Source organism: Falco cherrug, chromosome 8 (genome assembly GCF_023634085.1).
Source record: "Falco cherrug isolate bFalChe1 chromosome 8, bFalChe1.pri, whole genome shotgun sequence".
Lineage (NCBI taxonomy): Eukaryota > Metazoa > Chordata > Aves > Falconiformes > Falconidae > Falco > Falco cherrug.
The window spans coordinates 17582845-17598234 of record NC_073704.1 but is presented as its reverse complement, the minus strand read 5'-3'; the positions used below and the strand labels follow the sequence as shown (position 1 = coordinate 17598234).

At 34.6% G+C, this 15390-nt stretch overlaps 1 protein-coding gene across 1 annotated transcript in view; it reads right to left on the bottom strand.

The window, feature by feature from the left end:
• Nucleotides 1-15390, bottom strand: part of CCDC141 (coiled-coil domain containing 141) — a 103694-nt gene that overhangs the window by 49584 nt on the left and 38720 nt on the right. The window contains exons 7-8 of the mRNA XM_027810731.2: nt 13939-14058; nt 6629-6823 (exon numbers count right to left, since the gene is read on the bottom strand). Coding sequence (XP_027666532.2) covers nt 6629-6823; nt 13939-14058 — 315 coding nt within the window. The remainder of the gene's footprint in view (nt 1-6628; nt 6824-13938; nt 14059-15390) is intronic.

The window sequence follows — 15390 nt, the reverse complement described above, 5'->3', positions numbered from 1 at the left end:
TCATAGATCCATGGACTTATGTGAATCTCAAAACATTTTTTTTCTGTAAATAGAGGCCATTCACATGAATGCAGGAACTAAGTGAAGTGTATTTGTGTAATAGCTTCCGTATAACAAATTCTATTCTTCAGGACCATACTTAAGAATATTTAATTAAAGAGCCATAGGAAATTTGTAAGTGTTCAAGAATGATTATGCACTTACAAGCATTTCAGGAGTTAACCACTCAACCAGACCTATCACAATAAGTATTACTAGTTAGCATATTTAGCTAGGTAAGTAGCATATGTAAGAACATGTTTTGAGTCTTGCTAAAAAGCAACTGGGAAATTTAAAATTAATAAAGCAAAAAGGTATATGTTAGACTTATCAAACAACAACATGAGCAGAATGGCCACTCAACAAGAGTCTATTTAGAAGAGAACCAGCATGGGGGGGAATAATAAAAGAAAATATCAGGTTTTCTATGCAGCTTCTCTTCCTAAATATGTCTGACTGCTTTGCACATTCATCAATCTGCACCTTTAAGGATGACAGACAACTTTCTTGGGTTGCACCGCCTGCATTCTCAGTGCTGTTGCTATTTGGATCAATTAAGGCTGCTAGCATGAGCAAAGATTTAGATTTCTCATGTTCAATTTCAGTTACAGGTAGGAAGCCTGGTTACAGCAAGATATTATCTGTATTGACTTTTTCCATAGCTGCTGCTGCAGTCACTGGTAGTTAATATACCCTTCCTATTATGCTCAGCATAGCAGTACCAGGCACTAAATTCAGACTTTCAAGAGCTCAACCAAATCAACATTAAACAATCCATGTAAAGCCACCTTTCTACTTCTATCTCAGACTCTTTTCAAGAATTAGCATATGTGTGTATCTCCGGTTATTGAGGGTTTTTTTAATAGCATAAGTATATTATGGCATAGACAACAGAATATGAGGAGGAAAGATCACATCTATACTCAACTGTGGTACCAGAGCACAAATTAAATTATATGTTTATAGAAATTGTATCACTTGATCTATCAGCTGATAATGCAAATCACTTTGCAACTTATATTCACAAGTTAAAGATGCAGGGGAGTTATAATTACTGATCTAAATGCTTAGCACTAATGACAATTCCTTTTCATTTCAGCATGGAAGATTAGTAGGGAAAAACAATAGTGATGCTAGACAACCTTACAAGCTGTAATTAAAATGAACACCAACATGCTGAAGATAGCACAGGCATAATTCTTATGAGCAGAAATAACCTCTTTCCTGAGTCATTTTGGGTATTTCCCGCTATTAAAAACCACTTTGTAATAAATCCAAATTTCATTCAAAAAGGGTATTAATTTTTCTCTCTAAATTTAATGCTAGTGGTTGCCTTGACTGTTCTTCATGATTGGGATCCATTTTAAGTAATTTTTTAAAAAGCAACAAAAAGCATGCAATGCACTTTTCCGAGTCTGTTTGGTTTTGTGGTTGTGTACATACAGAATGTGAATGGTGAATTTTGTTATGTTTTTGGGTTTTTTTTTCCCACTTCAATTCTTTGATTTTGCTTCAGTTGTATTTTAGTTCAGTCTGTCTTCCTCATCCACGTATAATTTTGAGATCTTTTCAAGGAAATAAAGGATGTAATCCCTCCATACATACCCTGCTTTTCTATTGTCATCTGACTCTGTATAGTTATCTTGCTTTCAAAGTCCTGTGCCTGTTCAATATTTTCTGTGTAGTCCCTTATGCTTTATTAATTAGCAAGATCAACAGAAAGTAAAGGATTTTTCAGCAAGGCTTCTACAGAGCAACATGGACCTCTATTTATTTATTTTTGCCAATCCTGATTGTTAGCACCACAAAATCAGTAACAATATACACAAACCTGAAAACTCCATTAGCAAGAAAAAGAGTCTAGAAGGTTAAGCAAAGTAAGTTTCACTGGATCATGCAAAGATGTGTACTCCAAGCCCCACAGATCCATGCAAAGAATGCCCCACCTCTAAGTCCCTCCTGTATATTTACTTTAAAGCTAGTTCTATCTATACTATCTTGAATGATTTTTAATTTTGCAATGGCACATTGGAGGAACAAAGATCTCAGCATCTAAAATAGTTAGAAGAAAGTATGTATGTCCTGGAGTTCAAAAGCAAAAGTTGGATTTTGAAGTAACTTATGCGCCAAAGTACAAGATACTCCACAGCTAACTAAAAATGTGAGCCTGCAAATATACTGAACTCAGTAAATTTATTTATTTACTTAAAGCTATCCAAGTGAATGTTTTCAACATTTTGCCATGCCAAAGCAATCTCAGACTTCCACATTATCATTTCCCAAGAATTATCAGAGGATAGGTACACAGGGATCCCCCTGCAGAAAGTAAAATGGAAGGTAATTACACAGACATAGAAATGGATTGATATTTAAAAGAAAGCTTAGCGAGGAACATACACGAGTACAGAAGAGCCAAGGAGTTTACAAACATGCAGAAAAATATTGCTTATTGCAGCCAAACATATAACAGAATGCATCCAAACGTACACCAGAACTTAAGAGCACAAAGACAATGTAAGTGCTATACTTCTGTGTTTATATTTTCCTGAATTAATTAAGAATTAAAATTACGATGAGATACAAAGACCTAAAAGGGGTTCTCTTCTAGTTAGTTCAAAACACCTGATACTCTATTTCGCTTTTTTGCCCTTTACATGTAAAGAAAGTCCAGAGGTTCAGGTATACCCTTAGGACAACTTAAAATGTCTCTCTTCTGAACTATAGTAACCATAGTGTTTTGTTCACTTGTACACATAATAGGTATGATGGCATGCTGTGGAGGCACACCTGAGCTAGTGCTTTCTTCAGCAGGTACTTCCACAGAGTATTCTGAAAAGATGCTACCTTTGCTTTCAAAGCAATAGACCTCTATTTGCGTAACTCCTTATCCAAACTAGAAGGGGGTTGACTAAGCCACAGTATTAACGCTGTTTCCATTAGCCCTCTCAGATTCCTCAATATAAGTGAAATCAAGAAAAAGCAGGTTTATTGGAGAAAAAAAAAAATCTCACTTCACTGCAAGTAATTTCAAAACGAAGTATTAAAAAAAAATAAAAATCCAAGGAATATATATGGTACAGGTTTAAAGACAAATGTGATTACAGCCCCACCTGGTGCTCAAAACAAAAATTAGTGCAGGCCAAGTCTTAAGGTTGTTTTTGCAGCAGGTATAATAGAGCTATGAATGTTGTTGAAGCTATCCTTGGAAATTTTCTGTTTTTAAAACTTCTACAAACAACGTGCAAACAATATACTTTAAAAAAAAAACACACAGAAAGAACACTTGGTCTTTGGACACCTTAAAATGTAAACTTTGCTGTCTAGCCTTCTAAATAAAAGGTTTTAGGAAAAAAAGTTTGTGTTACTAATACTACTTAATGTATACGCCCTTGAAGAACAGGCTTGTTGTAAAACAGAAACAAGAGATTCCACATTTTAAGTCTGGTATTTAACGTTGAGGTATTTCTTTTCAATGGAAAACTTTCAGATGTAGCATCTTATTTTCAAATTATCAAAGACTTAAAACTCAATGGGACAACTTCAGACAGCAGAATCTAAGTTCCTAATTTTTTAAAAAGCACAGAAACACTTGCCGCCTTTAACTTCAGTGTAACATGCAGCTGGTCAGCACCAGTCACTAAAGATCTAATGTTTCAAAAGCTTTGTACCCCAAATCAAGGCAACAAAACTCAGAACCCATCTTTTACATAAAAGACAGCTCTCTGATCTGATAGCACAGACCTGGAAAAGGCTTGAGTAAGTTCTCTACTGACATCAAGGACTGATGAGATAGAACACAAGAATTAAGCAAAAACCCCTCTAACTCAAATAAATTTCCTTTTACAAATTGTTGTGTATTAATACTAGAATGCAGTAACAGAACTTACTTTTATTATATGGTAAACCAAACAGATTACTAAATTACTTCTTGCTTTAACTAAATAATAACATCCAGCTTGCGTTATGAAAAATTTAATAAAACTGGTAAATTGTTCCAATAACTAATTCTGTCACTGTTTAAAAAGTATGTTCTATTACTAGTCAGAATCTGGCACTTTGACATCTGTCTGTGGATTTTGTTGTCTGATAGATGAAAAAGTCATACGCTATTAAAATTTCCTTGCCCATACAGGTGTTTATAGATTGTCTGTCTTCATCACCTACTACTCTTACATAAAAAAAAAATATTGCAAGCAGAAAAATACCAGCAATCAATCCACAGTACCCCACCAAAGGTCTTCTGTTGATAAAAATCCCTACTTGTTTTCCCATTTAAAGGCTTAAAACACATTTGGCTCTGAATTGGTTTAAAGTGGCTTAAGGATTTTGTATTATTCACTTTCACCATCAAGACATGAAATAGCAGCAATATAACTTCACAGAAGTCTGTTGTAACACTATTTCCACCTTTATGGATCCTTATTTAGTCTTCTCATAAAAGCCTATTATTAACCTGACATATCAATAGATTTGAACTAATGCTATTAAATTCCCTCAATTCTTCATTAATGAACTCTTTTATCAGCTGTTCCCATGAGTTTGCCCAACCCTGATTTTAGGTTGAAAATTTTAAATTAACTGTGTCATTCTCCTCCCACCTCAAAAGTCTAACATTTTTGGGGAAAATTCAAAGTTCTCAATATTTTTACAGCACTACTTCTTAAGATGGGAAAAATCTTCCTATTCAACTTATTTTTCACCTCTCCAATGAGTTTGTAGAAGACAGCACAAGTTAGTGCCAAATTAGTATCCAAACAGGGGTTTGATTTTTATTATATGGGCACACATCCACTACAAACTGGATTATAACCATTTTGCTTATAGCAGGGAAAAATGTTCAAAGGGACATTTAATTTTTAGAAAGACTAATTCCAAATTCACTCTAGTGTCTTGAAAGAGAAAGGCTCAGAAACAATACAAATGAATACACTTCCAGTAACCGGCCTATAAATATTTTAGATTCAACTGGGAGCACTTTACAGCAAAAAATATATACTGGATTCCTGAAGATTCATTTTGTTTCCACATAAGTGTACGCTTTCACTGTTTTAATTCTACTTGACTGAATGTGGCTGAATCTCAAGTCATTTCCATTATGCCTATCATTCCATTACTATTTTATTTCCTTCTACATGCATTTCCTTGGCTGTGCTGTACTCCCATATACCAAATTTTTTTCAGTCTTTTTATTTCTATATTTTTTACTTGAACAGTAAGTTTTACAACATTTGTTTACTGAAAACCTACTAAAATTCCCCATTGAATCAGTTTAATTTAAAAAATCATGATATATTTTTAACTACAATTAAGTGCTACCCTGTAACATCATAGACTTTGAAAAAGAATCTTAAGATCTTAGGCCTTCAGCCAGTAAAGATATAAGAAGTAATCTAACTCACATACAACTGCATGATGACTAGCCTAATAAAATTTCAGACAATGACTGAAGAAAAATGATTCCGTAGTTTTGGTTTGGGACAGGGATTGAAGAGAAAGTCTACAAGAATATTATTTTCATGCTCACATTAGAGTCCATGAAAAAAAGAAAAATGATGAATGGAATTCTTGAAAGCACATTAAAGTGTTCAAGTATGATAAACAGCTTATATTCTAGAACAAAGTATCATAAGTAGGATGTAACAAAAACTAATGACAAAATTTATGAAAATAATTTTTACGAGTAGTCATTACTGAACTTGATGTTAAGAAAAGGTAAAAATTCCATTTTAAAAGATTACTTTCTTTGGTTATCAATGATTTATCCATTTTCATCACATAAGATTAGGAAGAGACAGAAAATTAAACAGACATGCTAGTCAAGACTGCTTGTACCCAAACACAATCCACAAAAAACAATGTATAGAATTCAACAGACAGGTAGGCCCCCTGTTAGCCTTCTCCTGTGAAAGCTCAAGAATCTAATTCGGAATCTGAATCACTGCTTCTCCACATAAGCACATCACTGATGAAAATTATTACCTACACATTAGCTTGCTGACCTCAGTGTAGGTGTGAGCTTTAAGTCATCATTTGTGCTGTAACTAAGGGAGTTTTGTGCTTTTTTAATGGGCCGCTTTGGTGTTACATCATGTCTAGACCATGTAGTATATGTTGTACCCAATATGAGGAATTGTATACTGTCCTTGATTTTTCTCATGTCCGATTGTTAATTAGCCCCTCTGGAGACCACTGCAACTATAGGCATTGTTTCTGGTATCCATACTAGCGTGTAACAGTTTGGGTATTTTAGAGCAGCTCCTGTGTCTTCATACAGCATTACACCATCATGACACAGCCCATGATCTTAGAAGTACAATTTTCAACAGGGTATTTCCCAAATACCTTAGTTTGGAAACTGAGTGCTCTTATCAATATACTTTTTAAAAATAAATGGTTTTTTTAAATGCATTTTCCATTTTGGATAGAAGTTTGAGGCAAAAAGTCATATTAAAGAGTAATCAGATTTGTAATTTTCTGTTCCAAATTGTTTAGCAAGCTCTGTTTGCATAATCCCACATACATCAGCACTCTAGAACACACTCACAGCTGTATTATCAGGTTATTATTACAGACTTGGCTTCTTACCAACCTTGCCAGCAGTATGAAAAAAGTCATTGGCCTCTTGTAGCAGGGCTTTCCTTTCTTCCATATGGAAGCATGCTTCTTCACGCAACAGACAGATTTTCTGATTTGAAAGCTTCAGATGTTCTTTTTCTGTATAGTCTTCTGAAAGCAAGATGTTAAGTGCTTCAGCTTCCAGCTGCTCCACAGTGGAATTCCATTCCTAACAGAAAAAATTCCATTTTAATCAACTGCACATAAAAATTTCACATACCTGCACAGTAACAATGTAAATACTGGAAAACATGTATCGTTTTATCATCACTTAAAACAGTATTTCTACTAGGAGGGATTTCTAAGCAAATTACATTTTTAGTGACAGAGTTTTCAGCAGTGGCATTCCACAGCTTCAGAGACAGAAGTAGGAGTGTGTCTGCTGGGAAAAAGTGTTCTGGATAAGATAAAGACAAGAAACTTCTACGGGGTAAGACCATACTCCCATGACACACAGTCCCTTAAGTCAAACGATTTAACCAGGAACAAATTAAAACATTGCCTAGATAATACCGGCTTCCAGTGAGACAAATTCTGCTGAAAGCCGGACATCAATTAAATCAAATTACTCTCCCTTACAGTGAGGTGTGCTATCATCCTTCACACTCTCCAATGTGCATCTTCCCTGATTTGCTACACAAAAAAACAAGTCCATGCAAAGCACATCTCTGCCTTTTTTGACCATGAGCTTCTCTAGTGGCAGTGACAGGTAGAAAAGCTGCTTTAAAAGGGAACATCACACTTCAGAATTTCAAGCCACAGTCAGAAACATTACTGACACTTAATTGAGCTAGGTGCTTAAAAATTAAGGTGCTTTAAAATGGATTCAGTTGGAATGGAATCCGTACAAGTTTGCATACAGCTATTTTGTCTACATTGCACCACTCAGAAGACTATTTAGCTGATCAGAACTGATTGTCTATTTGACTCCTGTTTCTTTTTTCAACTATTCATACTGAACTGACTTGTGCTTCTAGTGTACTGACCCAATTTATCTATCAAATTTAGAGACAAAACCTTCATGACAAAACTTTTCTCCTTATTCTTTTTTACTTGTTATAAACGCTATTCAGTCCCACTATCTTTAGGTTATTAAAGAGGTACCAAAAGGTGTATCAGACAAGATATCCCAAACGGAACAGAGCTTTAAGAATCAAGAAAACCCCCACCATTTCATCTCTTTCTGTCTTGCAACTACTGCTTCGGTGTTTTGTTGCTTCTTTGGTTTTGCTGTGTTTTTATAGAAAAAACTATAAATCAGTAAAACTATTGCATAGTGTACTTTATCCCTGCTGTGCCTGTCAACACTTAAAATTTGTGCCACATTATGCTCTTCAAAACAAAAGGAGCATCTGATACTATACTGCGATTTCCCACGTCTTAGGTAGCATATTTCCTCCAATTTTTCTGGTAATGGAAGGAATAAGAGAAGAACCTTTCTGAAATTAATTTAGCATATCCTTCCACAGATTTTTACTAAATGTCTGGTAAATCAGAAAAATATTTTAAAACAACAGATTTTTTTTTCCCTTAAAACACTCTGAAGTGTTCATATGGTGCAATAAGACTACAGGGTAGGTTCTTTTATTTTCAGTATGCTTAAACAACATTAGCTTCACATTTGTTGTTTCTTTTCAGTGAAATTACTGCTAATGGAAGATGCTCTTTTGGAAGTTTTCCCAAAGGAAGTAATCTGGTTATTCTCAGATCTTTCACAAAACCAGCAACAATTCTAATTCCCTCACAGTGTCCCACCATGCTGCTTTATCCTTCTGTGAAGTACAATCAGCAGGAATAGACCTATTTTGGTCTGTGTAGTTCACTGCATTTCTTTTCTGGCATCGTCTACTACTGCAACAAAAATGGTACGGGAAAAACACTTTTTCAAAAAGATCAGCAACTTGTTTCATAAAAACCCTTCCACCAGATGCAGTTATCTCTCCCTCCCTATTGGTATGGACTAGATCTGGACGAACAACTAACAAGTGAGACACCTTCTACAATTCCCAACATACCCACTGACCAACATAACCAAGCTGAAATGGTATGTGGCGATTCCAATGGAAAGGATTAATTTCCTTGTTTCGTTCTAGATTAAATTGAACAGTTCAGGAAAAAGTTCCAGCACTATTCACAGGACAGTGAAAAACACACATCAAAACGGAAAACATACATTCAGACCATGACTGTATGTTCTTGCCTTGAACTTTGGATTCATTCCTGCAGCTTCACAGCATATGAACTCAAACTGAAACACAGAGTATTGACATGGGTAACAAAAGTAATTTAAAAATATCAACAAACCCATGGGAATAAGGAATATGATACCTGATGTAATGTTGATACATAGCAATGCAGCAGTCTCAATATTGTTTATTATATAAAAATACCTTTAACCTTCTAAAAAATTACTACCAATGTATATTAAGAGATGAACCTTTCTGTTTGGATTAGTCTGTGGTACTAACTGCTGCAAGTTATAACAGAGACAAATATTTTAGCTAAGTTGAGGGAAAAAAAGATGCAAATTTTATATGATAAATGGGACAAGCAAATTTTCATTACATTAAAACTGATTTAAAAAAAATTAAAGCTTATTTAGGTACTAAGTAAGCTTTCTGAGGAAGAAAAATTTTAAAAAGATGTCACACTAAGAAGCATAAAAGAACTGCTAACACCTTCACTGAAGTAGTAGAAATGTCTCAGATTACAGACTTATTTGATCAGCATCCTATTTCTGTGCAATGCAACATATACTTCATCTTGAAAATCTAATAATAGGGAAAGGAAAATTATGACAATTCTGCTGAGTTTGTAAGTCATTCTTCCACTGGGGCGACTATTCTTTACCTTTCTGCCACAGAAGACCTAAGCAGCTAGAAAAATCTATAGATCTGCATTAATGCCGCCTTCAGCTTTTTCACATTAAATCTGCTTTTGCTTTTAACTTTTATTACACTATTACCAATTAAAACACACACACACACAAGGAAAAAAAAAAAGAAAAAAGCCCCAAAAGCCAGCATAAAATAATTCAACAGTGTTAACATTTTTCAACCTGATTCTAAGTAGTTTGGTAAGAAAGGTAATTCCATATATTTCAACAAGTTTAGCTTTGTTTCATTTTGAAAAAGAAAGATATGTCAGAACCCCAGGATTCCATTGACAACTGTGTTCTGGTTATACTTCAATACATCTGCACTATTTGCTACAAAGATGAAAATCTGGCTCACTCATACTGACCCCTCCTTTGCTTCCATAGGGGAGCCCTTAGGAAAACCCTTCTCAGAGATTTTTCTCCAGTTCACCTCTTCCACAAAGAAGCACCTGAAGATCAAATGACCAAATGCTGCGAACTATTATTTCCCTGTATGCTAGTAAAAAATACTGTTGTTTTAGAGTATCCTACAGTGACATTGCACCAATTCCCAAGAAAGCACGCAAGAAAAAAAAAACCACCCAAACCCATACAAGTATTCCTTGAGGATCTGAACTGGACACTTCCAGTGTAATAGTGAAATACAGAGATTAATCTGGAGCACAATAAAAGCAATTTTTCCCAATATTTTTTATTTTTTCTATTACTGATAAACAGCTATAGCAAAATCTTTCTGGAATTTTTGTTTTATTTTGCATACAAATTAAAATAATGACCACTTCTGAGATGTGGATGCAATAATCTTCAGCCTGTACTTTTAATTAACTGAAACCCTGCACTGTATTACTTAATGCACAATTCCCCTTTCATAAAATCCTGTCTTTGTTTCTCTGTCCTAAGTAATTATCAGAAAGAATGAGGATTTTGAGGGTAATTACAGTCTGCTGCACTATATTTGTTCCTTTTTACCTGAAGAATTTATCTTGGGAAAAAATAGTAAGGATGTCTCTCCACACACACAGTTTAATTGGCTATTTATGAATGTGTAGACCCTGACATCCAGTTGTATCAGCACCACAGTGTCATCACCTTCCAATACTTGCAGCTGGAATGACTGGTACCAAATGCATTCCATGGTCAGATTCCAACCAAAATTTCACTTAAATTTAAACATATAGATGTTAATGAGAATTAGAAAACAACACTGCAGCTGGGAGCTTTTAACTTGGACTAATAATAATTAACCAAAAAGAGGCAAAAGAATGCAGCTGAATACGTGCATCCTCATTTTGTTGTCATAAGCTATTTGTATAATAATTAAAAATAATATTTTATGCAAGAATGAAAGATGCATATTTAAATGTAACAGGAAAGGAAATTGTCTATAGTTAGCTAAGAAGCAGATACAGAAAACCAAAAGTGTTCTGAATTGTTTTAGTGCATCATAATGTGTAAATTATAATTATAGGAGTCAAGGCTAAATTCTAAGAAAATAGCTCAACTTTGAAATGATTTCCTGTAAGAGAATTTCACTGTAACAACACTCATACATCTGTTTGGTACAGGGTGCCCAACAGCAGCTTTCACATGATCTTAAAGCACAAGTTAAACTCTGCCTCATTCATACTGAGGAAAGTTTCTTTTCTTAACTTTTCACACAAGCTCAAAAAAACAATTCATTATAATAATTTATATTTTAAAATATTCCATGAATGTTACAACCTTGCATTCTCTTTAAGGGTATTAAATGTAGTTAGACTCATTCGCTATCCCATTTTGATCATTACTTGGTTCAATTTTCTATAAAATAGCTAGCAACAATTTTAATGTCAGCTATCTATTTGTAAGGAAAAGTTTCTACACATAAAAAGCCTACACTTTCCATCAACAGCACACACAAATTCAGTGGAAAAAATCTTTGTCAGTTTTTTCTGTCCTTCAGCCTTCTACATGTTAAATGCACACAATCTGTCAGTCAGTCCTGAAGGGAACACAAGGCCTGCTAATACCTCGACTATTCATTTTGTCAAGAAATGCATGTGAATTCCTCTGACCTATTAAAGACACATTGTATTGTGCATGCCTATACTCAATGTGACTCCTTAGCTCATGTAACTATCCTTACTTCTCCTCTCAGTAGTCTTGCTTTCACTATGCCATTTGGCCGAGGGAAATGAGCTCTTTCGAGGTTCCTTAATCAATCAAGTATTTTTCAAGAGTATTAAAACTGATGAAGTAAAATTATTGTGGCTTTAAGTAAATCTTGAACATTTTCTGCCTTCAAAAATCTCCAGCACAAGCCTGAAAAAAACCCATGCTGCTAGTAAGAAATCGCAGAAGGCTAAAGGTAAGATGCTCTAAATCATAATTTACATGGATACGTAAGCAAAAATTTTAATGCTAATAACTTTTAAATGACTTTAAGAAGAAAAAAGCAATTCAGTAAGATGATATGAATGACCTTTTACGTAACGTATGGGAGAAGAATTGCTAGATGAAACTGTAATAAGTATTATCGCTGTAAATTAGTTTATGGATGCTCAACCATGAAAAAGTTTATTATACAAAATGAAAATGCATACTTTTCTCCTTTCTGCACTTGCAGCATCATTTCCAATTCAGACAGCAAATTACAAGAATAGCCTTTCAACGTGGAATGTGGAGAAGATTATGATCATTTGGCTAGTTCTAAAATTCAGCAATACTTTAGGACATCTCAAATACTTTTGTGGATCCTTATTTCTCTGGAAACACTCCCCATCTTACTCTTGCACTGTCCTGCTTTTCCTGCGCCAAAGGTCTGTTCAGACTTTGCAGCAGAATTTAATTTTTCCTAGTCATCATCTGGTGAGGCCGCACCTCAAATGACGTGTTCAGTTTTGGGTCCCTCACTTCAAAACAGACATTGAGGTGATGGAGTGTACCCAAAGAAAGGCAACAAAGCTGGTGAAGGATCTAGATCACAAGTCTTATGAGGAGTGGCTGGGGGAACTGAAGTTTAGTCTGGAGAAAAGGAGGCTCAGGGAGGGCGGGGTGACACCTCATCACTTTCTACAACTTCCAGCAAGGTGGCTGTAGGCAGGTCAGGGTCGGTCTCTTCTCCCAGGTGACAAGCAACAAGACAAGAGGAAACATCCTCAAGTTGCACCAGAGGAGGTTTAGATTGGATGTTAGGAAGAATTTCTTCACTGAAAGGCTGGTCGAGCACTGGAACAGGCTGCCCAAGGAGGTGGTGGAATCACCATCCCTGGAGGTGTTTAAAAAACACATAGATGTGGTACTTAGCAACATGGTTTAGTGATGGACTTGGCAGTCCTGGCTTAACAGTCAGACTTGATGATCTTGAAGGTCTTTCCCAACCTAAATGATTCTGTGATTCCATGATCCCGAGGTGAAGAAAGTATGTTTTCTGACATGCTGCTTGCAGCAGCATCAGAAATATTACTGTATTCTGCTTACATGACAACCCTGAAGCAGTAAGCTGTAAATTATGCAAACAGGCAAACGTGACATTCAACTACAGAGCTTACAAAGAACTATAACTGAACAATCACACGCATATTAGTCGCTATCGCACAATAGCCTTTAAAAATGCATTTGTTTTATTGGAATGTTTTTTGGATGAAAAAGGCCTGCTTTTTCATCTGGGTTATCCAAATGCAATTGCTTGAAAATGATACAGAGAGCAATAATCCTGACCAGGCAAAAGCACTTACCTGATGATACCACAACTGAGGTATCTAAAAAAAGGTTCTAAATATATGTAATTTACACCATATAAATATTATTTTTTTTTATATCAAGATTTTCTTTAATCCCATTTGGTTTTATGAGGGAAGATAACAGCATATTCTGTGGAAACTGATATTCACAATGAAAATATATTTTCAATTACTTTTATTCTCAAGAAATAAATGGGCAGATACCTCCTCCAATCATGTACACATGTCAGTGACAATAAATTATGGTAGAAGTGGCTGGCTTTTCATCCTTTAGAAACATTAAAATTTGGAAATATTCTAATAAAATTGCTTCTCTATTTTTTGCAGCATGGTTTAATATGTAAACTACCAGTCTGGAACTTGAACACTAAATTGAAAAACCAACAAAACAACATCAAGGATTATTCTGAGCACTAAATTGAAAAACCAGCAGAACAACATCAAGGTTTACTCTTCTTTTACCTTATCAATAGTTTTTAAAGTTTTAAATGAGAAAACCAGAGAAACATGGAGGCCTGCATTAAAAGTAGTAAAATGAAAGAAATATCATTTATACATACAGAAATATATATCCTATGTGAACATACCAGGTATATACTCCTATATGTGCATATAAAATGCCCTATTTCGCATATTGCTACTCATTTTTAAAAACAGCTTCACCAATCAATTCTTATTTCTTACTTTCAATTTTATTTCCATTTCTTCAAGCTCTTGAAGTAACTCTTCATTTTCCAATAGAGATGAGCCTAAGTTTTGCTTGTGAAAATAATCTCTGATGTTCTTCTTATACCAAGATATTACCTAAATAAATAATAAAAATAAATCAGTCAGTGAAAAATTTGAATCGACTGTCCATTCTTTAAACATGTACAAGACAGCTGTACTGTAAACAGTTTTCTACAAAGAAGCCATAATTTTCATTTTCATTTTTCAGGCCTAATGATCATTCTTTTATTCAAATGTTTGCATTTGTATTATTTGAATGCTAATAAATGCAGAAGGAAAGGACTGTGGTCAAAACAAACACGTTCTGGAATATATATAACAAAATAGACACAAATGTATTCATCAAGTATGACCAAATCATAAATTAACACAGTAAAAAAACCCAGACAACCAAGTTATATTTCACAACAGTCACAGACAGAATAAACACATCTTATAACCCATAACACAAAGATATTGCACATTTTCCCTAGAATAAAAAAATATCCCTTTGCGTACAGTAAGACTATCAAAATGAGTACTTTTGCTAGAATGCCAAAAAAAAACCAAACAAACCAAAAAAGACTAAATGAGCGTTATGACCTAATGGAACCTCTCCATCCCTGGCTTGAAAAACCCAGTTAAGCTACTGAAATAACATTATGTGGAATAAGCTTTATTACATATTAGTAGACTTTAGCAAGTATGTACAGCAAACATATGCCATATACAGGTATATCTTCTAAATTGCACAAAACAAGTTGCATTTATTTCTGCTTGATTCACAGTAGGTACCTCTCACTTTGTAAACAGCACACGGCAGGAATTCCTGAATGAAACTTTGCATTTTAAAATAGTAGTCAGAATGAGTTATTAGTATGAAGGAGACTTCCTCCAATCATTTCAGTCTGGAAGATCACTACTGTACATAAATCATATATGGCATACTAAGAACTACTTCATACTCTACATAGTACAGATTTTAATAGCACACTACGGAATTTTTTGTTTCATCTGCTCACAGAGAAGCTATTTTCAATGCATTTAAGCAATTCAAAAAATGAAAGAGCCTTTAAAATATGTTGGAAACATTTTCAGTTACAAATAAAAAATTGGGCATATTATTTCAAGAGTTCTATTGAACTCGGGAAGTAAACAAATTATTTTACTACCAAGCTGTTGTTTCTTGAGCATATTCCAGATGTGTACGTACTCACTGAAACATTTTTCCTGGAAGCATATCTTCACAGAACATTTATTATAGGTCCACCAAAATGCAATTTAATGAAATGGACAATGAAAACTGTGCTAAAAGAGAAAGAAAAATTTCTGTGTAATTTAGGACTGTTATCTGTATCGTGTATCTGCCTAGTCAAACAAACCAGTATTTCTGTAATGCTAGGCAGAAGAAGTAGTTATTCTTCAACC